Genomic DNA, 26,146 nt, shown 5'->3' with positions numbered 1-26,146 from the left:
ACGTCAACATCCACAACAATGATCATAACAACAACAACTCAGCATCTAAAACGACCATCACAATGGTGACAATGATAACAAAAACAAAAACAAAATCTATACAACATATAATTCTCATGTTTATCTAGCACAATGAAAGAGCGCTTGACTTAATCTCGTTGTCAAAGGATTGGGAATAATGTTATACCCTCAACATATACAAATAGCAAGTAAAAGCAATGTGAACTTTTCATACAAAATGAAATTTTGTAGAATCCTCTGATATCTTCTTTATATCATTGGTTGCAGGCTAATATTGTGACATAGCAAATTGTTGTAATCTTATTATCCATCGATGGCAGTACCGAACATTTTTAAAACTAATAATCTTTTAAATGATTGACCGATTATCCTCAAACTTCAATGATGCGTTCTATTAATACTTTTGCATTCACTCAATCCTTAGATTTAGGGTTTCATTCCCCTTTAACAGTTCAATGACAAGAGCCTTCTTCAAAACCAAGACTCTCGGATCGTTTGGAATAATAAAATGTGTTAGGGGATAGGAAAAGGGGGAATGGTTGTCGTTTTTGTTCCTATTGTTATGTTTTTCTCTCACTTTGTCATTTTCCTTGGCGTCAAGACTTCCAGCGTATTTCCCCTTAGTTCATTGTTCGTCTTCACTGATTTTGCCAATTTCAGAATAATAAAATGGTATATATTATGTCTTCATATTTCGCTATGATTTCGTAACAGCATGGCTTTAAAAGAGCAGACTACGCCAAAGGAAGTTCAACGCACATCAGTCTTTCGAAGATTAAAACGAATTGCCGACTTCAAATCTCAGTGATGACAGCGGTCCAACTTAACCACAGCCTTCTTAATAACAATCCTTTAGCAAAACGTTTCTGAAGAGAGAAAGAGAGAGGGTGGAAACGCGCGGTGTGGTAAAGCATACACAAAATTGCACACATGGGGCACATGAAAAATCACTTTTCTCTTTATCGGAACGTAAACCCGTGTTGTGCTCGGGGAATTGGACCCGTTCACAGCTTACAACCGTTTCCGCTGGTTTTGACTTTTGATATCTGCAATACCCTACGGGAGAGATAGCATATAACCTGTTGATGCATCAAGGACACATTTAAAGCATATCTAAACGACCGTTTTCACCTCATTCGTCTGGGCAGAGATTGAGAGAAAAAAAAATGTCATTTCTGGTTTATGGTCTTTGGATTTGGAACAAGGTACAAGATGGAAATATCGCGTGTGTCATCAAGTTTTTCAATTAAGAAAGAGGAGGCAAAGGTGAGGCCGTGGGCAGCAGTGAAATTGAAGTTGTACGACGGCGAAGAAAGCGGAGAAGGTGTTGAATGTACTCCATACCTTGGGAAGTTGGAGTCGGGTCTCCGTCGCTTCCCATAATGTACATTGACCCTGCTTGGCTCTGGCTGTTTTATTGTCCAGACCGTGCGAAGCCAACCGATAGTGCGTCGCGGGGCCGCGGGCAGTTTTGCTTTGCATGCCAAGTCATGAATTTTGAAATGTATCTACGCGTGTGGACATGTCAATAATCTGTATGTAATGGAAATATTAAAAAAAAATGAAATTGCCCTAAGCCATTGACTCCCTGCTTCGTTCATCAAATTATACATACGCCTGACTTCAACACATTGTTTATTGAGTTGACATTATGCATGATTTGAATATCTACATTTTGTTTGTTTTGTTTACCTGTTTGTTTTGATCTTCTTTTGTTGTTGTTGTTGTCGTTGTTGTTGTTGTTGTTTCTATGTTTGTCTCTGAATGAATATTCAGGTTGGTTGGAGCACAGTGGGACGCACAATGTATGGAGTAGCGGACCAGGCTCGGGGGTCTGAATTACGATTATGCTCGTTGCGTTCATATCAATTTGACAAACAACAATAATTATTATAAACCCGGTGAAATGGGGTGACGTTCGTTATTCCGAAGTTGCATTAATTCGAATATAAAATGATGAAGGTTCGTCAGTACGAAACATACAACTTCTGTATACCTAGATGTTCGTTAATCCGAAAATGTAAAAGGCTTCGTTAATATGTACACTAGGATAACGAACCTTCAGAATTACGAGCCTTGTTTCGTTTTCGGATTAACGAACCTTCCGAATGACGAACTTTTTTTTTTTCATTTTCGGATTAACGAACCTTCGGAATTACGAGACTTCGGAACAACGTCAACAATGTTCGGATTAACGAACATGTAGGTATAGGGAATTTTGTGCGTTTCGGAATAATGAAATTTTGGAATAACGAACATCACACGTCGGGGAAATATGTGCATGACAATAATAACAAGGTCCTGTTTTGAGGGAAAGAAGGGGAGGTAAGGCCATTCCATTATCATCATCCTCAAACAGTTCGTCAGTTCGATTTATATTGGTTGTAAAGTTTTAGTTTTAATCATAACTTGGTTCAAGGAATAAAATTTGGTTCACGATGAGGTGTAACCACTCAACGCATTTTGGGGTTGTGCCATCAAACTTTCGAATTATTTATGTCATTTCAGCTTCTTGCCAGTCATGTAAAACTGTCATCTCATATTGTCAAGATGTACTGTAGACCTATTGGGAGGCTAATGCGATATAGTGGTGGCATATCAATCTCCATCTGGGGACATTTCTTGTTGATTTACATGCTGTAACGTCTACTGTGACTGTCATGGAAACAAGTAATTGTGATGTGATTTATTTTTGTACTATTATTGTAAAAATGTTGAAGGAAACAAAATCTTTATGTCCTATTATAGACTTGTTAAGACGAATCTTAATGAATCTGAATTTGAAATTGATGAACATGATGAAGTTCATCATCCTATGACAAATTTAGATTTAGGCCTACTTTGGCTGTGAACCACCCAAGAGCAAAGCAAGCACGATGGAAGTTCGTTTGTACAAAATACAGCAAGAACACATGCCAATGTGTCATTCCCTGGCTTTGATGTGATCTTCCATTCAACAAAAATGTCTTCAATGACAGCAGTTAATGAGGATTGAATGTAATACAGTGTAACCTAGTTCGGAGTTCCATTTTGCGCATGAGCAGGAAAAAAAAAGGTCATTTGTGCCAACATGCATGTCGGATTTTGAATTCACTGAGATAAGTATCTGTGATGCATGTATAATAATGTTTTATGTAATGGTAACATATTATGTTTTGCCAGAACATCCATCTGACAGCAAACCTGACATTAGCTACATTAATAGGAAGCAGTTTGTTACTACATTCAATACAAAATAATACAATGGGTGCTTCCACAAGTATCAACAGACGGACCATTCTTTTCACCTGGCACATTCATTCTTTATCTGAACGTGTTTGATGTATTCTATAAATGAACAGTTACGTCGGGCAAGCTATGCATTATTTCGCTTTGAAAACGAGTGGTGGAGCGTCTACTCACTGAGAGAAAAAGAAAAAAAAAGATCATTCAAACTAATGTGAACTTGAGCTAACCCCGAACTGGCTTATTCGGAGAGAGAGAGAGGGAGAGAGCTCGTCATCTTTCCCTTTAATCTGCCCGGGGATGACGGTACGGTGAGAGCCGTGATCGACACCTGGTCTCAGCGACAGCTGGATGAGATGCGCAGGATACCGTACTCCGAACCATTCACCGAGTTATTGCTCTGACATGATAGCATCGCTTGACAACTCGCGTCTTCTCCTGATCCTTCGTTCCTCCCTTCTTCCTTCTTTTCTTTTTCTCCTGATTCTTTCATTTTCTTTTTCCTAATCCCTCCTTTCCTTCTCTTTTCTATTCTCCTTTTTTTCTTTTCGTCATCTTCTTGTTCTTCTTCTCTTCTTCATCACCATTTTCCTTTTCGTTAATTCTCCTAGTCTTTCTTTTTTATTTTCCCCTGAGTTTTTCTTCTTTTTTTCTTCTAATCCCTCCTTCCATTCTCTTTTCTTATTTTCGTCATCATCATCATTCTCTTCTTCCTTTTCTTCACATTAATTCTTGTCTTCTTCATCATTAATCTGGTAATCTGCTTTCTCTTATTTCCCTTTTTCATTACTGTTATTTCCCTCATTATCTCCTTTTCTTCGGTCGTATAAATCTTGATCATCTTCATCACCATCCTCATTTGCTACTTCTACTACTACATCTTTTCTTGCCACTGCCACTGGTCTTGTAAGAGTCAACTTGGTAAACAGCAACCTGGTTGTTCACTAAAATTTCACCGCATGCGAAAATGACTAACCTTTAGGAAGAGCGCTTGGCTTAATGTCTTTCGTCTCTATGATAATAGTTCGTTATATGGCGATTTCATAGATTACCTTGATCAATATGTTTGCTTATTTTCAAGCATACACGTGTCTATTTTCTTGACTGTTGGTGGTTTATGTGCGCAGGAAGGGTGAGGTGGGGGCGGAAGGGTGGGGTGGGGCGGGGCAATGCCTAATGTTCAAATGACGGGGGTTTGCCCGCTCTAATAATATTACACCTTTTTGTCCCGTGTGCGAAACCGCATTGCGAGTTGCTGCAGTGTGGCGTGTCTGAATCATAACCCAATAATATTATCACGGTGATCACAGTCTGGGGCCCTGTGAAACTGTAGAGGAGGGACTGACCGCAGGTAAGGTGCGACATTAGCACGTTTGTCCTCAGGGCTAACGCCTGTGGCAACGGGAAGGGGGAGGGGAGGGGGAGGGATTGAAACGCGACCCTATCCAAAGTTGAAGTCTGTGTGATCGAATGTTTGCGAGCACGTTTCCTACCTGAGAGCTAATTGAAACCTAATTGTAAACGATCTAATACCGAGGGATCGATGAAAGCGTGTCCCAACCCTACGCCCGTTTCTGGCGCCAAGTTACACCCGGGAGGTGGAATGTCTCTATCACACTTCCCTTACCTGGCTTCACCAAGGAGGTACTCTGCGAGCCTAGTAGGCCCTACCTCCCAGCCTGGTTTCACAGACGTCATCAAGCAAAGTAAGTAATTCCCGAAAAAAAAAAGAAAATGGTAATTTGTCAAAATACTGGGTCCAACCTTCCCATTTTACCCACAAACAACCTGGTCTTTTCAGTCACTATTATAAGCACACCTTTTGAACATCAAAGTTGTTTTTTTCTTTCTTTTTAAATTTCGCTCCTTTATACAGTGGTAGGTTTTTCCGGCTTTTTCTTTGATCTCGCACGTATGAATTGGCTTTTTTTCTCTGTCGCCTTTTCTCCCTCCCTCTCTCTCTCTCTCTCTCTCTCTCTCTCTCTCTGTATCAGGAAAGAGAAAAAAGCAGGTCTGTGTAGTAAACTCTGTGGGTGACTAAGTTCACGGTCATGATGTCACGTTGAACCGTAGTGGAAGCGAGAGAAAAGTGTGATCAGTCGCTCTACATCTAGGGCTAGGCGGCATTTCTCGTGCCTCTGAAGGGAAGTAACACCCATGATTCCCGTCTAAACGCACACTTGAAGACAAAGATGGATTCCTTTTTCGCAATCATCAAAGAGATCGTCCACTTTAACGACCTCGATTTTCACCACCACAAAGTGTGTCTAAAGACTGAAAATGTCACAACCTCAGAATCGAGATACCTCCAGCTCGGCTGGAGAAGTTGCATGCGATTCCTTCGGAATTCCACCGACTGCTGTTGGCTGCTAGGAGCTTTTGTCTCCGTTGACCTTCTGATGTGAACGTGTCAATTTCTATTTTACTTAGGTAGGCCGTAAACCATAGAAAAAATAAGGATTTTATACACGAACTACATGGGCAAAGCTTCACAAGACACTGACCTTTATGAAAGTACTATACTCGGCCAAAATTTCGTCCAGTCTACATGGAATTGCACCATGACTCTACTGCACGCTCATAACGCTGCAACCAGGGAGGTGTGTCTCTCTCACACCTCCCTGCTGCAACGACACACCGCTCCCATTTCTGAATTAACTTCAATAAAATCGATTCAAGTCTAATTAACAGAAACATTGAAGTCTAGGCCTACATCATCAAAATTAGATATAAAATAGGCAACTTGAAACTGTTACAGTTTCCTTTTTCAGAAAACAGTAATATAAAGTTGGAATCTTATTTTCAAATTGATTAATTAGTAACGTCATGGAATCACAAGTGTCCCAGCAGCTTTCACATAGATCGTCATTTTATTCTTGATTTCTTTACTTAAATTCACGACGAAAAAATCATTATTTTTCACAATCAGATTGATCTCTCGATTTTTACAATGCCGGCTTTCTATGAAAGCTGACCAAACCTGAACATGATGCTGGACATGTGACGTCACTTTAAATCTGTTTTCGTGAGAGAGAAAGAAAAAGAAACTGACTTGCAGGAACTCGTCAAAATAATGCGCAGTGTAATGACGTCACAATGAGGTAGTTGGACTAGTGGTGGTAATACTGGTTACAGCTCGTTATTCCGAAGGTTCGTTATTCCGAAGGCTCTTTAATCCAAAGATTCGTTATTCCGAAGGTTCATTTTTCCGAATTTCATTTTCGGATTAACGAATCTTCGGAATAATGAACCTTCGGAATAACGCTATAAATGTTCGGATTAACAAACCCTTTTTTCATTTTCGGATTAACGAACCTCAAGGTATAGGGAATTTGTGTGTTTCGGATTAACGACCCTTCGGAATAACGAACCTTCGGAATAGCGAACCTTCGGAATAACGAACAGCACCCGTAATACTAATAGTAGTAGCAATGGTAATAGCCATATTCATTTTCCAAATGAAACCTTCAAATGAAAAGCAAACAAACGCATTACAAGGATAAACAGAAAAGGGGGAAACTGGCTTGATTATGTTCAGCATCACGTCCTGTACAAAGTCGACACAATTTTTTCTTCCCCGGGGTCCAGTTCTTACATAACATCAGTAAATCAACTTTTGCTAAACATTTTCCGCGATTATAACAAAATGTACATCAACATCACGCAATACATTGCATGTGACTCTTCCATTTTTTTTTTTTAGTTCTGAAAACAAACGAAAATGACGATGAGAACAGAGCATGGAAATAGGTTCTATGGCTACTAGTATATCAAGAACAGTTCCCAAGTCGACTTACCACCTCAGTGCACCAAAACAAAAACAGTGGCAGATTTCACGTCCTTTCAGATGTTGCCAATTTCAGTCATAAAAAAGTGGGCTTCGACCCAGATTTTTCGAGACGAGTGGAACATGGGAAGAAAATTTTATGGCGATGGTGAAACGTTTTTTCCTCACACTGGGCGAAATCCACGAACAGATAAAAAAAAAAAACAAGAAAATAATGGCAACAATTTATGATTTCGCATTAGAAATAAGATAACATACGAACAAGCAACATGCTGGTAGGGGCAATACCGTAGGGCGAAGGTCACATCTTCATGTTGCTACAGATCTTCGTGTATTTCATTCTCTGTCAGGACCCCAGGACGTACTACGAGCTGTGCCATAAAAACCATTCATCAGCGTCGTCTGCTCAGACTGAAGATGGGGCTTGGTCCGTCCGGAGCTGTTGCGTGATGAACGACTAGTTTGTATCTTGACGGGCACGTTAAAAGTATGTCAGCAGCGGGACTTCGACGTAAACAGATCAGGACAAGATAGAGATGAAGTAAGGTCGATGATAAGATCGTGAATACAAAAATAATGACTGGCGGTAGAGTTTGTAGGGATATAGTAGGAAAAGGGGTTTACATATTCATGTATGCGCCAATATTATATTGTATAAAGTAGGTTTGTATTCTGAAATGTTGAATGTTTCAATATTTCTTGCTCTTCAATCATTTCTTGCTTTAGTTTTCCTGCATATATCTCTTCTTCTTCTTATTTTCAAAGTAAAGGCCGCTTTGTTTTGTTTTACTACGAAATACGGGCATTCCGCGATGCTAAAACAAATCAATAATTTAATCATGTGGTCAATATCAATCAATTGATCGATCGAAGGAGAAATCAGTCGTAACACCGTTCACGTGGATGCACGTGGCGGAAACGTGCATTAAAATGTCTGTTTTTAAGACGAATATTGGGATGATAATCGTGATTCATGAACGTGGTAATGCTCTACAAGGAATGAATGTCCCTGGATACACATATCGGGAGCCTCACAAACAATGCAGGAAGCTGTCTCATTAAGTTCTAAACTCAATCCTAAGTTCAATTCAACTATAAGTATAAGAGACAGTTTTGGGATAAATCAGTCCTCAGAAGTAAGGAACTGTTTCACTAAGCCATTTGACAATAGTATCTTGCTCACATCTTGCCACGTTTCAGAACAGGGCCTACATCTTGGATGTCTATGGGAAGACACTTCCAAACTAGATCTGATCTGAATCTGTCCCAACTTTAGGTTCAACTTTGGCTCGATATAGTCAACTCGTTAGTGAAACAGGGCCCTGGAGTTTGCGTAATAGGATTTCTGCAATAGCCTACATTCTTGTCATGAAGTAGGACGGGTCATATATTCGTTTCGCACGAGTGACTCCATATATTCCTTTACAATTTTCCTCCGCTTGTCTTAGCATCGCTTAAAAAGTATTTGGAACAGCCGTGAAGTTATCTCGAACGAACAAACCTGAGACACACACTGCCATTCTCCGAAAGACTCAAAGGAAAAGGAAGCCATCTGCGGCCCCCCGTTCTCCATACCATTGTCATTCCAGAGTCATTATATCTTCGTCTGCCACACGTTCCCCCTCGAGAGCTCATCTGCGTCTGAGCTGCTACTCTCATCCTCATCTTTCAAACGCCTCGCCTCCAATGGAAGTCGTCCTTGAAACACATGACAGCAATGCATAGGATCTACGGGTTTATTCGGCGTTCCATACGGATAGGGTATGCCTCCAGTCCTTTACAGTCAAGTCTTACGCCGCATAGTGACCCCATTCCAGCGACATCATCGCATCACGCCGCTCACCTCCCCTCCCGCCATCAAGGCAGGGACGCCAAATCGACGATGGCAGTGAATGTGCTGCATGTGATGCAGCTGCAGCAGGCAGCTTGCAGTTGCTAGGGGAAACCACGGAGTTGTCCGGTTCAAGGATCAGTCTCCTGAATCCACAGAGTGCATGGATGCTCTTAAGAATGTCATAATTTACCTTTCATCCAACTACAATAGAGCGATTCCACATTTTTGAATGCAATTGAGTAACTCCTTATTTTTTACCAGTTCAAAACATCCTGAACCATGTATATTTTGCATGTACTAAAAAAAAAAACAAATTCTTGACATTTATGATGAGAGTAAGAGACTGTAAATAACATTTGTGATGTTTTCTTTTATTCGTTAGCACTTATTTCATATCCTGGATGTTCAAATAAATTTATATCGTAATAAAAAAGTTTGTGTCTATTTTCAAAGATCCGACAGTAAACATTTATCCTCAAATGATTTATGTTTGTTTGTATACGAATATCATAACAATGTGTGCTGGTTGCTATGCGACGCTGGCGATGAGATGAGTGAACATGAACTGACAAACGAAATGTCGAGTTGTCAGCACTGTGACACCAATCATCATCATCATCATCATCATCATCATCATCATCATCATCATCATGTCTTCCGCTTCCACTCATCAAGCCACCCATGCCAACCTTCGGCTCACCAACATTCCCCGAAACCAGTTCCGGGAGAAGTTCTCCGCTGCAATGACTGACTAGCCACTGTTTCCATCCTCCGCCTGCTGCTCTTTATTAAACCAATTTTGATGTCTCTTTCTCTCAACTCTTCTTCCTAGTTTTTGACACACACACGCACACACAGACAAACACACACACACACACACACACACACACACACACACACACACATACACGCACTCCTCTCCCCTCGACTGCCCCCTCCCCCCCCCCCCCCCCCCCCCATCCCCCCTCTTTCTTTCTTTCTCATTCTCCCCCTCTATCGCTCTGTCTCTCTTGGTTGCCCCTGGCCGTGGGATGGGAAAGTTTGTTGATCGACAGCTCTCGAAAAAGCAAAGATCAAACCCTGGCTAACCTTTTGGGTAAACGAACATTTTAAGATTCTCCAGAAGGCGAGGGGCACGCACATTTCAATATCCATCGTCTATTGAATTTCTTACAGATTTTCTTTTTCTTTCCTCCTTCTAAATTTCAACTCCTGAAAGAAAGCGAAGAGAAGGAGGTGGGCGTGAAGTAGAGTAAATGCATATTTACCACCTAACGACTGTTCGGAGTGTTTTATGCACGAACCATCGATGGCTGGTGGCTCTATCAACCTCGGAATTTCCATGACAGTAATACGGATTCAATACCGCCGCATCCATGCCTGTTTCATTTCGAGGGCTGAAATCCCCTGGTATAACTTCGAATGGACTGGATTCATATCACATCAATGCTACATGAACTGAAGGGCCATTAATTGACATGGGTACACGTTGGAAATGTTTTGCATCAGCTGACTGGCGAGTTTAGGGATTGGTTTGCTGCGTGGGTGAGACACGGATCGTCGGTCAAGCTTGAGCCATTGTGAGGTCACGAAACTAACTTGACAGGTTGTGCGCATGACAGGGTGATAGACACACAGGCAAAATGGGATATGTTGTAACAAATACATTTAGCACTTGCCTTTCTAACATTAAATAGAAACAGAATACTACCGACGAGAATTATCACAAAAACGACCACCTCGATATATATAATCATTTGAGACAGTCACTTACAAATTACTAGTCCCGAGTATATTCAGGCAGGTGTCTATAGAAAATGCGTGTTGTAGCAAAATTGGCTCATCCTCATGGGTTAACATGAGTACAGTCATATCATAACCGACGTTATCAATGGCAGATGTGATAACAAACCGAGAGTCTCAGTATACATATATGTATATATCTCTATGTGATAATGAGTGTATATACACATTGATTCCGACTTCTTCAGCCAAGTTGCAGATGATGATTGACTTTTGATCTCGAGCAGTTTTTGTTTTGTTTTGTTTTGTTTTGTTTTTCTATTATAATGCTTTCAGAGGTTGTGGGAGAAGAGGCAAGACGAAGAGGCGCATACGCGGCCAAGCTGCAAACCGCAAGTGTTTGCTCCCACACCAACAAGCGCGGACTTCTGACCAGGTTTTGCACCGATTCAATTGATGAGAAATTAAGCGAAGCGATGGGAAGTAATGCTACATCATGCTGAAAATCAAGGACTCGAAACGGGAGAGGATGTTTATCCAGTCAAGCTGGGAGTAAAAACTGAGCATAAAACACTGACTATATTATCGAAGCAAAGTGCCAGACACAGAGAGAGAGGACTCGTTAAAAATAGTTTTCGATTAAAGAGGGGGCAAATACAATTGTGGGCAGGTATTCAATTTAGCGTGTAATGATTGGCAATTAACAGGAGAGGGATACAGCGATTGATGGCTCATTACATACCTGTTCAAAGCTTGGTCAACTCCAAGCAGAGCGAGTTACACTGTTATAATAAGGGGAACTCATCTGAAGCACAAAGTATTCAGGAACCAACGGCCAGCTATAAAAATGCAAGGCGACACCATGGTTGTGACCTATCTATAATAGCATTGTTTCGCAATCGCTTGTGTTTCGCTTCAAAATTCTATAAATTTTATAAATTTCTGAATCTATGATGATCTTCAAAGTTTGTTTTATCTGACTCCACTCTCCTCAATAGCGTCAACTTCAACCCTGTGTGTAGACATCATCAAAAGGAGGCAGGTGGTCACCCTGCCTGGTCAAAACTGTCTGGTTTAAAGAAAGCATTTTGTACGAATGTACAGAGAGGCTCAATATGAGGCTCAATCCGCTTCTCTTTAATCCAGCTTACCGTCTGAGACTTCCTGACCGTTTAATCTTCTTGAATTTCTCTCGTTAAACAGAACGATGGGTATAGACCCTATAAGCACTGAAACCTTCTAACAGTCATCATTGCCATTCTCTCACGATCGTAATGGTCTCTACTAAATGCTCATAAACTTTTGAGAAAGGAATGTTTGGTACGCAACGTGCATGCAATGCGCCACCCGTAGTCACGTTAAGTGACGGATTGATGGAGTTAAGAATAAACGTACATTTTAAGGAGTTTATTCAAACGTGGTTGCTTGCAGGAATCGTTCCATTCCTATGTTAACAAATCTTATATCTTATCATTTGAGTCTTTTTCTTTAAAACGTTTGTGGTTAGGATAAAAGCCGCGATTAAAGCAGGCAAGCTGCAATGACTTTTGTGTTGCCTTTACATTCAACCTGCAAAGCAAAGGCCTTGTTCGTATCGCTTCCAGTGGTCATCAACGCTATGATAGTAGGGATCTAATCGATAAGCTAGATGCATTCTTATCAAGGAAGAATGTACAAGGTTTGTGGTTTGCTACTGTTCTCAACGATTGTCGTAAATTATTCGTTGTTATTTGTTATTGTTGCTGAAGAAATCGAGAGTTTTCAGCTTTTAAACCCGAGAACCGAATCGCGAGGAACACATTCCTAAATTTCGGCAGAAAAAAAAGTGGATCCACAACTGTAATAGGGCAGAGTGATAAAGTGATAAGGCGACATGTATAGACCATAATACTATACTTGTTTCTCACCTTTTAGTTTACTGATAGGATTATACCATTAGGACAGGTTACTTGCGTTCAACTGCGCCCAAATTTGAGTGCCCGCGGTTAGCATTTCATCGAGTCCATTTGCCATTACATCAGTTTTTGTAGAGCTAATCCTGTTGGTTATACCCTATAATTTCGAACGATGTCCACCAGTTTTTTTTTTTAACTATATGCTTTGAAATGATGATGAATAAACTTGGTCAACGTTGGTCGATATCATGTGAAACAGTTAACTGCAAACACCAGACGGACACGTTTTTCGATGTATGTGTGTGCTTTTTTTTAATAATAGCTTGCTTTGTAGATAAATGGTTACAAAAGCTTTGATACTGTCTCATTCCTCTATGACGTCATACCTACGAAATGCTAATATACGGTTGAAATCGCAGTGTGTGTGTGTGTGTGTGTGTGTGTGTAGACTGCGGTGTAGATAGATTATTGATTTTGTGCAAATCTTGTTGGAAGCTCTGTTTCTGGTGGTACCCTGAAGTTAATGGATGTCTCAGCCCATCACGCCCTGCAAATTTTGCTTTTAAAAGGCCAACTCCGGAACAGCTCAAAGTTAGCGTGAAAGAGAGAGTAATATTTTGATGGCACAACAGTGGAAACTTTTATCAAAATGTGATATAAATTATCAAGTTATGAAATGAAGTTTTGCTGATTTTCACAAAACAGTTTTTCAGCAGTCAATATGAGTATGCATATGAGTGAGTTGCTGATGTCATCTCCACACAAATTGTCGTATACAGTGCAGTTTGTTCACAAAAACTTAAAAATTTCATGGGGGGGGGGGGTGTTTAGACGCAATTATGCCACGCGGGTTCAAATCCTCGTACATCTGACTGATTATCTATATGAAGTTATTCATCTGGGAATTGCATAGTGTTGTACACTATCACAGCAGAAAAGTAATTTTCGTTCACTGCTTATATTTTGTACACGATCAATGAAAATTTTATTGTGAGGTGATAGCATAAAAAACATCATAATATATACATTTAACATCAACTGTTTGAAAACATCAGCTGTTCGAAAATATCAGCAAAACTTCACAATTTCATAGTTTTCCTAATCTCTATCCGATTTCGATCAAATTTTCACCCATGTGCCTACAAAATATCACTCTAATAGTCCTTTTCAGACTAACATTTAACTGGTCCGAAATTGCCCTTTAATTGCTTTAATGCGATATGGATATATTATTCACGGAATGCTGACAAGGATCCTGATGATACAGCTTTTCGACATACCGACAGTGTCATTCATGAACGAACGAATCATTGGTACAGACGCAGTAACAAACAGAAAATACCGGGGGGGGGGACACTCTGTTTAAAAAAAAAAAAAAAGATCGGACTCGGTGCAAAAATGTAGAAATCATACGCTAATGTGGTTGTGAGAACGAGTGACGAAGCACCACGTCAACTCTAATTTACCACTCACGCGACCAGTGATGTAAACACTTTGGCACTATGAGAGTCGCTTTAGATCTATGGCAAGGTGTGTTTTTTCTGACTGCTGGGTAATCAGGTTTTGACTTCTGAACGATGAAATTTGGCGCGTCGACTGAGCAGTGGAGAGAATTTCCCTCAAGAATGCAGCAAATAATACTTTCCATCTGCAGCTCAGCCCATTGATTACTCGTTTTGACGTCAGAGTTAATGAATTCAAGGACATGGGACGTTGTAAAAGTATGGATGGTTCATTTTCGGGTTATCAAATTTAAACATCACACATTATGGCTTATACGGAGGTGCCATTCCGACGTCTCTGATCTTACAATCTTACTTTCATTTAACTCTATATCACTGAATATGGTTGCCTGTTCACCTGGTAATGAGAGCGTTTACACTGTAAAAACATCGGTGTTAGATTTAACACCATGGGTGTTAAATTTAACACCGATCAAGTGTTAATAGAGGGCCACACCCACAGGTGTAGAAAATGCACTGTGATGGTGTTGAAAAGTGTTCACCTGACACTTCGTGGTGTTAATTTGACACTGTACCTGGTGATATTTTGACACTGTACTGGTGTTAATTCAAAAATGACACCACATGGTGTTGGTTTGATATTTGTTGGTGTTGATATCAATGGTTTAACACCCGTCCAGCTTCAATAAGAGACCACACCAGCTGGTGTTACTGTGGTGTAAATTTATTTTCATATTTTTTCAAAAATCTAGTATTTTAATGTAAAATTCTTGATCGTCTTGTTTAAATTAAAAACCAACGAGAAGTGCAGTTACTAAGAAACTCTTCAAAAAACAGTTTTATATTTGGAAATGACACCCGGAGGTGTTAATTTAACACCATAAATGAGCACCGAAAATTTAACACCAGCTCGGTGTTCACTATTTAACACCGGACTTTTTGCAGTGTACGAAATATATTAGTACGTCAGACCATGGTCAGGCAAATATTATACGAGGCAGCAGAGGCACACAAATCTGATCACAGGCGAAGAGGGATTCGAACCGCTACCTTGCTGGATGATCACAGCTTGTTGCTGTTAATTATATCCCTATGCTCCGATTTAAAGGGATGGTACAATACTGGTGGAGATATGAGAATTGGGCTTCAACTTTTTTTTGCAAGATATCAAGAAACCACTTATGATATAGTACAGACCATGCCATTTTAAGAGGAATTCAAAGTTTATTTGATGAAAATCGGGTTTGGAATAGCTGAAACATCCAAGAACAAAGTAAGACAAAACGATCGTAATAAAATGTGGGTCCCACACTTAATTAGGATCACTCTGTGTTTTGGATATCTCAGCCATTTCAAAATAAATTTTCATCAAATAAACGTTGAAATCTTCATTCTTCAGGTTTCTCACTATCTCACCAAAAAGTGATAAAAACCTGACTTTAAGTCTCAACCAAAACTATAGATCCCTTTAAACTCTTGTCAATATATTAGTACAAGTAGTTCGGACCTAAACAAGGTGTCAGCCATGGATGACGAGGAGCCCGAAAAGGACAAAATGAAATACATTGGAATACAAATGTAGTGCTGTATATTACATTACTATAGTGACAGAACCCTTCGGGAAAACATTGCTACGTGTGTACAAGATAATCGTCTGCTAATTTTAACCCGAATCAGACAGTGTAAAAAGGAAATAAGTTAAGCATGTTAATGGGCTTGTGAAATGTTAAAAAAAGGAGAAAGAAAAGTGGTGGTTAAACCATATGTGCTTAACATTTCCGGTTTTTGTTTTTAATCTCATTACTACAAAGCAGGAAACAGACCTGACTACGGGGTCCGACAACGAGGTTTCAGCATTGCGTTATATCGCACAAGAGAGGTATACGACACAGAGGCATTTTACTATGTACAAAAGTATTGTAGGTCCTATATTATGGGAGAAAAGGAAGTTTGATTCTATAGCAAAGCTCGTCCACGTGAAAACGTGAAGTTGTCACCACGAGCTCGGCATGGTGTCGCATTTCTCTTTTTGTGAACTTCTCCAACTTTGTCCACATTTCTCATTCCTCCCCGTGTCAAAGGCAGGTATTGCGACCTCGTAGTATCACACACCTGGGCGTTGTATGCAAACAATGAATACACCTTCTCAGGTAGTACTAGTCTACGATAAAGGCGCTGCGAGTATTATGTTCCTACGTAGGTTTCTCCCTCTTTTTTTTTTCTCTCTCTCTCTCTCCCTCTCTCTGTTCTCCAGAAGAAAGAGAATCTGCTCAAGTTCTTTCATAAGCAACAACCAGACTGATAATGATAACTATAGCAACAACAATAACACCAGCAGTATATTAACATCAATGATGATAATGATGATAATAATGATAATGATCTTACAGGGGCCCATAACTCCGCCAAGTTAGATAGATCCTCAAGGTGACGTAATCATCTACACGAAGGTCAAGACAAGTGAATACTAGCAACAAAAAAGAATAGTAGCTTCACTCGCTTCATTATTTCTCATTTTCTGTAACAACATTTAATTTCGCAATCATATCGAATTATTGGGGGTGTGATTCAATTTGATAAAGAATGATTGCTTGATCTTGGGGAAGATGTCCCATATAAGTTTGATGAAACGAATAAATCATTTTCAAAGAAAGTCTCCGAGTTCAGCATTGTTCTCAATGCGAGTGTTGTCAGTAGTTGGCGATCCGGAATATAGGCCTACGTCACAATGGAACACATTCAGAGAAATCACACAGCGGGTACAGGGGTACAGAATGGGAAAGTCGTCTTTGTCCGTAAACATTTGGTAAAGAACTAAGCGTTCCCCGGAAAATCAGCATAAAATTATGCTTTCGTGTTATGTGATGTCATAGAGAGAACGTTAGGAAAAGAAAAAAAAGGGGGTATTTTTGGTTGTTTTACGAATCTCCTCCAATACATACAAACATAAACAAACACAGGTGAATGCATTCATGAGTACTCAAAGAAAGCAAAGCAAAACACGCGTTCTCCATTGCCACTTGTTTTGTTTCCAATGTCATGTATAGCACGGTAAAGCTCCACTCCGTTACGTTGACTCTCAAGGTCGTCTGCTCCGTGCTACAACATGGTGTAACATTCCTGCAGAAGTGTGTTTTGCAAACACAGTGTCCGTGACTCTTGGCATGGGTTAAGTGCTGCGAAGATTAATGCAGGTCTATAACCGCCTTCAATGACGAGCAACTACTAGTACACCTTTTCTTTCCCTTTAACCTTCTTATTGTTCCTAAAATTTCATTTGAGTAACATTCCAACGCTCAGACCCATTGTAATTCAAGACATTGTGAAGGTCTCGAACAGAAATTGACGAAACTGTAGCCTGTAGACGGCGTTTTGCATCATTATTTTCCTAGATTCCATTTCATCATAATATTTAAACTATAGCTGATGAAGTTATATCTGAAAGGTATGCTAACCTAAAGCATATGTGGATACAATGACTGAAAAATATATGAGTAGAACACAGCGATAACTTTTTTTGAGGAAGATCGGACAATCCGCGCTATAGTTTTAATTGTTACAGTCTTGGTCAAACCCATGATCAGCCCGGAGGAAAAAAAAAAAGAATTGATGAATTTGTTTGCACACACCAAATGGAAGCTGCCCAACGCTATAGGCTTACATGACACAGATTTGCTAATTTGACTTACTATCTAGATCTTTACAATTTGTATCTTGTTTGTGTGTGTGCCTGATTTTATTTTCCGTAATTTTCACTGCTCTACTTTTCTGAATTTTCTGGTTTCACACAAAACACCGTGATATCAGGGTGGAATTTCACTTTTAATTACATAATTCTGAAAATGCTGCTGACTTCGTCATTAGTATCACCATCGGTAATAAGAGTGACATGATGGAGGCCTAATAGTGTTGCGTGACTAATAAAAGTGAGTGGAAGATTACGGAAAGTTCTAGATGTTCCATAACTTTTTTTTCCCTTTTGCTTTACAGAGTTCACATTCCGTTAGTTTGATTTAATTGTTTCATCCACTAAAGCTAACTTGAACATGGCGGTGCGGAATTACGCTTTAAAGGGGAATTCCACCTTAGTTAAAAGTTAAAATAAACAGCAGTAAACTTCCGTAATCCTTGTCTGATTTTGATCAAACTTACATAGTTGTGCTTATAAATTTCCACTCTTTCTCATCACACTTAGTTTTAACAGGTCAGGAATTCCCCTTTAAAACTAATTTGACGTATGACGTGGACTTGTATTAATTGGCAAAAGCAGCAATTTGTGACCTGAAATCTCAATGTGTGTTTAATTTTTTGTTCTCACGGCTTAGTTTGTGTGTTGCAGTTTATGCTCTCTCTCTTTCACCTCCCTGCTCTGTGTGAAGAACATCTTTTGTCTTTGTTTTTGTGTGTTATTTTTTCTTTTCGTTTTTGTGTGAAACGAGCAAAGTGTCCTCGGCCAGGCTGCAGAAAGTGTCCAAAAGTGTCAACAATAATACAACTCCATTGTTACAAACGGTAATTAGAGGAAAGCTGCGACGTTAGTCTGAACAGTTTAGGCCAGTGCGTCTTTATTTTAATAGCATTGATAGGCCCTAATTGATACTAAATGATAGCACTCATGTATGTTTCTTCTTATTCTTCTTTTCTCGTTTTTTTTCCTTTTCCTTCCCAAAATAAAATACTCAAATGCCAATCCCGTTCTGCTTTGATTTTCAAAAGGGTTTAAAATAAGAAAACACGCCTCGGAAAGTCTGAGAGGTACCTGGATAAAAGAAATTAATCCAGAGCCTGGAGGGAGACTAGGAAAGCACATGAGCCTTCCTTTGTACCGGTGTGTTGGCTTCGGGACATTAAAGGAACCAGTCATTCCGGAAGCTATTACAGGGAGCTGAATTTTCACACGATCAGGAGTAAGGTCGGTGCGGATATAAAACGCTTGCGACTAATGGTATGACTTGATCTCTTTCATGGCCAGATTGTGCATGGTTTTCGTTGTTCTGATGGTCAGTCGTGCAAATTTATAAAAATCACAGAGTAAACTTAAACTTTTGAAACTCACATCAGCTTTGGGTTTACTTGTGGAATGAATAGGAATATAAGGTAAGAAGGTAAGTGCATGTTGGAATTATTGTCAACAGGACCTTCTCTGTATGTTTTCGAGCGTGGTTGTTTGATGTTAGCTGCAGGGCTAAGGTGGGCTGCATGAATCGCGACCATAACAACCTTGAACTGATCTGGCGAAGGTGGCTCATCGAGAAAAGCGTCGAACTTTCTCCTCTGCGAGAATAATTTTGTTAAATAAAAGCTGATAATGTTGGGCTTAGATTGAACATGCATTGTAGTGGTAGAGCTTGGAGTAGGTGGACAGGACATAAAAAGGGTTCATCCCAAGAGCCCGTTATCCACGAGTCATACGGCCCACGAGCTCGTGGGTTACAGCTCGTTATTCCGAAGGTTCGTTATTCCGAAGGCTCTTTATTCCTAAGATTCGTTATTCCGAAGGTTCATTGTTCCGAATTTCATTTTCGGATTAACCAATCTTCGGAATTACGAACCTTCGGAATAACGACACAAATTTTCGGATTAACGAACCCTATTTCATTTTCGGATTAACGAACCTGTAGGTATAGGGAATTTTCGTGTTTCGGATTAACGACCCTTCGGAATAACGAACCTTCGGAATAGCGAATCTTCGGAATAACGAACAGCACCCGAGCTCGTGACGAGGCAAATAAGGCCCATGAGTCCAACACTAGGCAAATCGAAACAAGGCCTACTAGTCCGACACTATTCATTACACCCAAAAAAGGCCCACTAGACCGTCGGACTTGTAAGTCTTGTTTGCCTTAGTGTCGGACTCACGGGCCTTTTTTTTTCCCCTAGTGTCAGACTTGCGGGTTTTATTTTCCTATAGCGTCGGGCTCATGGGCCATATTTGCCTAGCGCCGGGCTCATGAGCCTTATTTGCTCAGTGTCGAGCTCGGGGGCTGTATGATTCGTGGGCTGCATGACTCGTGGGTGTCGGACTCGTGACGTGCACCCCATAACAAAACGCACTACGTGTGCGTATCGGCCTCTGGCCGAACGTCACTGATTCTTGTAATTTGTATCACCTTCATGCATAGTTCCATCACAGGAATTAATCGTTTTTCTCCTATAATTGGCCCTCTATAAATCATTGGTATTTTGGAGATTTTCATGTAAATATTGCATTCATTTATATTTTTGATAATGAACACATGATCATAATGATGATATCTTCATGTAGAGTTATACAATCGTTACCATTATTATTATCATCTTCAATATTGTTTGCATATGTTATCATCATTACTATTATTAAAGTTATTATCATTGATAACAGCATCAGCACCATAATTTCTATTATCACTAGCCATGGGACTGGCGACTGTTGGTCACCTACGACTGGACAATGAGACTACTGTGCCAAGCCTACATGTACGGGAACAACCTCTACACCCCCGGGGACTCGAATGTGAACCTTATGAATGAAAGTTCATGGTCTTTTCCATGCACTGAACCGCAATAGCTCTGCCATCATTATCATTGAAATCATCTAGGCCCTATAGGCCTATGTTATTCCATTCAGATTGATCACTAACTTATTCAATCATTTGGAAATGTCTGGACAGCTCCTGTCAGACTTGACGGTGGATTGTCCCAGTGATTTTCCAGTCTAAAACGAATCTACGAAATATGAAGAGAATCTTCACTATGTTTTCTTGGAATAGGTAGGGTTACTTTACGTACAACAGCATTGCGGCAAGACTACGTATGTATCGAGAAGACTGGAAGGAAATTCATTGAGGAAATCGCGATCACTTCGAAAAGCACCTGTAATTTCACTTGGGCGAAAAAAAAAATGAAATCATAATTCATAGGCTCGTAATGCTACTTACAACTAGACTTGATGTAAAATTAGGACAGCGAATCAATCTCGGCTGTAGAAAGATGTATGTGACTTGAGTCTTAATTCGCAGGATATGAGTAAGTTGTCGTTCCTGAAGACAGCGACTCTCAATGTTCCTCGTTGGCAGATTATGAAAAGAGTATGTGCCAAAATGGACTATTATGGCACTTTCTTTCTATCGTATGCACTTTTCATGCAAACCACCGCCCAACAGTTTGACCGTATGACGTCATTTATACCAATCGTTGATGAAAATGATCATCATAACATAATCACAACGTTCACCTGCAATAATTGTTGATATCGAATTCATTATCAAATTTTTGCCACCACTATCGTTATTACCATTTTCACGTGTGGGTATGGGGGAAAAGAGAATGGAAGTAATGTATGGGAGGCCAAAGTGGTCCTTTAAATAATGCCCCCCATGGGACGAGCTCTAATTCTTTTTCATCGACGCTCGGCTCGGCTCGGGGAGCGCAGCGGCGGCTTGGTGCTTCACGCACCGACGATACGCGAGCATGTTCTCGTATTAGCTCTCCGCCGCCTGTCGGCTTCAATGTTTGGAATCTAACCGGTGGTGGTGGTAAAAGTACAACCAAAATCGCGGGGGTTAATAGAAAGGGGGAAAAGTTCAATAGCACACATGGTAAACATCAGACAAAGACAAATGAATATGCAAGCGCATCTGCTGAGCATATCATACTTTCGTTGCAGCCAAAGAAAAAGTCAGTAGCCCTATTTGAGAACGTATTAAAGGCATTCCCATTAAAGATATTTATGCGTTCAAATTTAGATATTATTTTTCAAAACGATATTAACAAATATTTTAATGAAATAGTAATACACGCAAGAGAATTTCACGCAATGACTGGCTTTCGAGTATATCTGAGAAAACAACTTGATTTCATTATGAAATAGGCCCTACTTCATCCATTTTTTTTTTCAGTTGATAATTCGACACTAAACGCAATTTTCATCGATAGTCGGAAGTGAGAGAGTCGAGGAAGGTATAGATAGTTTAACCTAAAACCAGTAACGGAAGTGAGATGCCACCCAACTTGGGGAATCACTAAAAATCACTGCCGTTGGAGTAATTATATCTATGATGCCCATGCCCCCCCCCCCCAAAAAAAAAATAAACAAAGACAAAAAACAAAAACAAAAAACTTGCGATGACCACAATAATAATGAAGATAATCATACTCTTATCAGTGGCAAAAAAAATGAGTAAGATTTGATCAAACACGTACATTTATATTTATCAGAACGGGACAAAAATGGCATTGCAGCGAATGAGTGTATTCCACATCGCTCTTGGTACTTGTCTCTTTTGCACGAGAGATACTGGGTGGACTCCGAAAGTTTGTAGTACTTCGGGTGTGTACAGAATTACTGGACATTTGGCACATACGGACAGGTTCATGTATTTCTATTGACTTTGCTCTTGACAAAATATGGACAGAGTACAGTTGCTTGGTGGTGTTTTTGTTTTCGACAAATCCTGTCATGAAATATTGTATCTCTCCGTGTGCTCCAAAAATGGGAGCTGAACCTTACAGAGCAGCGAAGCCTTTTGCGATTGAGAGAGAGAAAAAAAAGAGACCGATGTACTTGCGATGTAAAGGAAGGAAATGGAGATAAAGCCACTCGCTGAGTGAAGCACGTTTGAACCCGGTCGTGGAGGAAAGTACATAGCTTGTAACGCCGCTGACACTAAACACCGTTTGCCCTCATTGCGAGCTAGAATTTGTCGGTTGCGTTTCATAACACACATGTCATTCCATTAGCTGGAGTGAGCCTTACAATACTGACCCAAAAATGGGATATATCATTATGTTTGATAACAGCTCGATCCGCGTGTGACGGCGATGAACGCACAAATTCTTGATTACGCTCTCGTTTTATCAAATTGGTTAATTTTCATGAACAGATTACCTTATTACTTAGTATCCATTGGTCATTCAATGATAACACATAATGCATCATATACTTTTCACATAGCACCTGAGAAACAAAAGTACTTTTCATATCGCGCCTGAGAAATAAAAGTGAAACACCTAAAACTATATGGCATGAAACATGAACTCTTCGCGAATAAAGACTATGATAAATTTGACATGTATAGGCTTAAAGTCCTTCATCGGTCACATTGTAATCTCCCTGCCCTGATGGCACACAATGAACTAAAATCGAATGCCAATATAACAGATAGGTGCTAGGGTGCCAGTGTATATAAAGAGAAATAAAATATCATGACAATAGAATACAATAATCAACTTTTATATAGGACCTACATAGCATATTAGTTGTAAAAGTTGCGAGAGTAGTGGTTGTTGCTGTTGTTTAGTTTGTCGTCGTCGCTGTCGCTGTCACAGGCGTAGTAGAAATGGTGGTTGTATAGTTGTAACTAAAGAAGTTATTTGTTAGTTACAGTTGTAAGCGGTCTGAGGGAATGAGTTCCTGATTTTAAAATGGTATTGGTTTTGAGCGGTTTTTTTAAATTGATATATTAATTTTTTTGAGGGGTTTCCTGCTTGACAATTTGAAACAAATGACACAATGTACTCACGAAAACTTGTCCGTGCCAGAGATTTCTGCGTGAACCAAAGAGATGAAAAGACGAGGAGTACAGACAAGACGTAGCTCCGTACTATTCCCATGGTGTGCCGGATGACGGGAACCGATATGGTATAAACCAGTGGCTCAGTTACGAGATTAATAAATCCGCGACAAGTGCTCCCAAAAAAATTGAGCTCCAGAGTCCAAGTCAAGGATGGCTCAGTGTAGGTAGGGGGATCGGGGAAAGGGTGTCGAAGACAGGGTCGGCCAGTGTTATGATACGTCAGCTCTCGCAGCCCGACAGATTCTCAAGAGATCCAAGGTAAGGTGACAAGCGGACACGATCCTCCAGGACTTTACGGCGATCAGGAGTCAAGAGTTGATGAGGACCTCCCGGAGTAGGAAAGAGTTGATGCCGGCAAAACTCTCAAGGATCCAAGTATTGTATAGTAAACCGGTAGAAACCTACTGGGGATCGCGAAAAGATGCGTAGAACTTGCAGAGGAAGAAAGGTGGAAAAAAGGAGGTAGATTTTCGTAAATCCCTCGACTGCAGGAGTAACTGCTACGGTCCCAGGGTGGCCCACGGAATGATCAAACAGTCTAAAGAGGTGGCTGAATTAAGATCCCATTAACTGCAAATCCGTGGACAATTCCCCCGTGCTCGAAATGTTAGACACCGCTGAATGAGGTGTAATCGCCCCGAGTAGACGCCACGCAACGACAATAGCGTGTTGTTTCTATTGTGTCAAATTGCACTCGAATGGTTTGGAGAGAAAAAGGGAGGAGGAAAGCTGGCAGGGAAAACACGAAAGGGCTCCTATGTGGATATGCGATTGTCTGTTAGCCTAGGCCCCGTGCTGCGTGTGATGCCTGTCTTCTCTCGTTCGCTCTCTCCTTCTCTCCCTCACTTGCTGATTCGGGGTTTCCGCACGCCTTTATCCCGAATAAAAAAATGTTCGCTATTTCCACCAAGCACGCAACTGCAACTCCACTGTACTACCAAGCGATCCGACCTATACAGATTTTTACCGCAGAGGGCGACAACCATGCAACCGACGTGACGCATTGCTGAAATTCCCGCGCTGACACAATAAACTCTTCAGGTTTTAAGTGATGAAACTAAAGGATGCATAGTTTGAGATTGTTAACGGGTGTCGATAATATGATCAGACGATACAGAAACCAGATATTCCCTTCGACCCTATTTGAACGACTTTACAGCCTGCCCAATCTAGCACATTGTCTGTAATTTACTGGATTTTTCACGATAAAACACCAGTTAGCCGATACTTGAATGTCTTTGTGATTGGGCTGGGGTCTCCGAGGGCAAGTCGGCTAGTTTCTGGCTAGGAGCGGGCGCTTGTACGGCAAATACGGGAGCATAGGGATCTATGTATGCAGAAACCAGCTGTTGGGGGCTAGAGAAACAGCAGACGACGACCTAATGGGCTTGCCGTCTGCCGAGACTCTTTCATCTCGGCGATTTCGCGAACAAGACCTGTAATCACCACGGTCTAATTCGCCCGGCGAGTGCACTTGTTTCAACCAGGGAGGTACCTCCCTGTTTCAACATACCTCGGCGGCGCTGGTTCTGCCGTAGAACAAACCTATACGACAGGAGCCTCTCAGGCGTGTCGTCTGCCTTTCGACACCCGGACTGTGTGACCAGGAATAGTCGAGGGTAACGACATACTTCATGGCGGATTTACCATCGCGCCAGTAAGGTGTCGCGACCATGCACTTAACAATCAGTGTTTAAAAAAACTAATATGACGCTTAGCACGGTCCTAATACGCGTTCAAAGTCAAAGAATGTGATAGCCCGAAGTTGCTTTGTGAGAACGGATTAGTGGCGTGCTCAAACAGATTAAGAGTCTAAGTGGAGATAAGGTTTCTCACTTTAGCACTTGGAAATAAGAGAAGAGGTCCTGATTACTCATTATTACTGATTTTCATTGTTCCTTGGGGTTTTTTTCGTCCCTAAATCTTGTTTGGTTTGTCTCCGTTCAGAATTGTGCGTGTCGACAATGCTAACGAAAAGGAATTAACCAATGACCAACACGTGTTTTTTTTTTTTTTTTTTGGGGGGGGGGGGTTCGTCTCACCTCCTCCCTGCTTACACACATCATTCGGTAATTCACGTTGTGTGAGAGCAGCCTCATATAGCTGGTCAGTAAACAGACAACATAGCCTCTATAATTAGTCTAATGTGCCTCATATTGCTAAGACTTTTTTCAAGGAATCATGTCTTTTTGCCTTCAGGTGTACAGAATCATCACCAGACGAGGCTTCAATTTCTTGATAATGGACGAATATCACAAGAGAAATATATCTCAATTTCACGTCTCAGGCGGTCTTCCAGGACACCCAACAACAAATGCTGTGCATTCGTTTTAGTGTTGCCGATAATGGAACGAAAATACTTATACAACATGCCATCACAATTAACGCCATCGCATGTATATACGCCATTGCCATCACCAAATTTTCCACTTAGGCTTTAATCATTCACAAAATAACGAATAGTTCCCAGAGCATCATTAGTCTGATATCTTTTGTAGGTCACATTCATGTTGAGTACTGGATGTATCCAATTCACTGCCAATTACGAACAAACGAACAAACAAAAACAATAACAACAAAAAAAAAAAACGTATATGATGGCTGACGTTTGTTATGCGTGTTCA

At 40.5% G+C, this 26,146-nt stretch overlaps 1 protein-coding gene across 1 annotated transcript in view; it reads right to left on the bottom strand.

The window, feature by feature from the left end:
* LOC139741141 (uncharacterized) overlaps window positions 1-23,559 on the bottom strand; it is a 115,405-nt gene extending 91,846 nt beyond the window's left edge. Inside the window, exon 1 of the mRNA XM_071651728.1 lies at window positions 23,469-23,559. Coding sequence (XP_071507829.1) covers window positions 23,469-23,559 — 91 coding nt within the window. The remainder of the gene's footprint in view (window positions 1-23,468) is intronic.
* Window positions 23,560-26,146: the final 2,587 nt, after the last annotated feature.

This window comes from Diadema antillarum, unplaced genomic scaffold (assembly GCF_040938485.1).
Source record: "Diadema antillarum isolate AM-2024a unplaced genomic scaffold, OU_Dant_1.0 seq00000906_RagTag, whole genome shotgun sequence".
NCBI lineage: Eukaryota > Metazoa > Echinodermata > Echinoidea > Diadematoida > Diadematidae > Diadema > Diadema antillarum.
The sequence above is the reverse complement of the archived record's forward strand: the minus strand, read 5'-3'. Positions and strand labels throughout refer to the sequence as shown.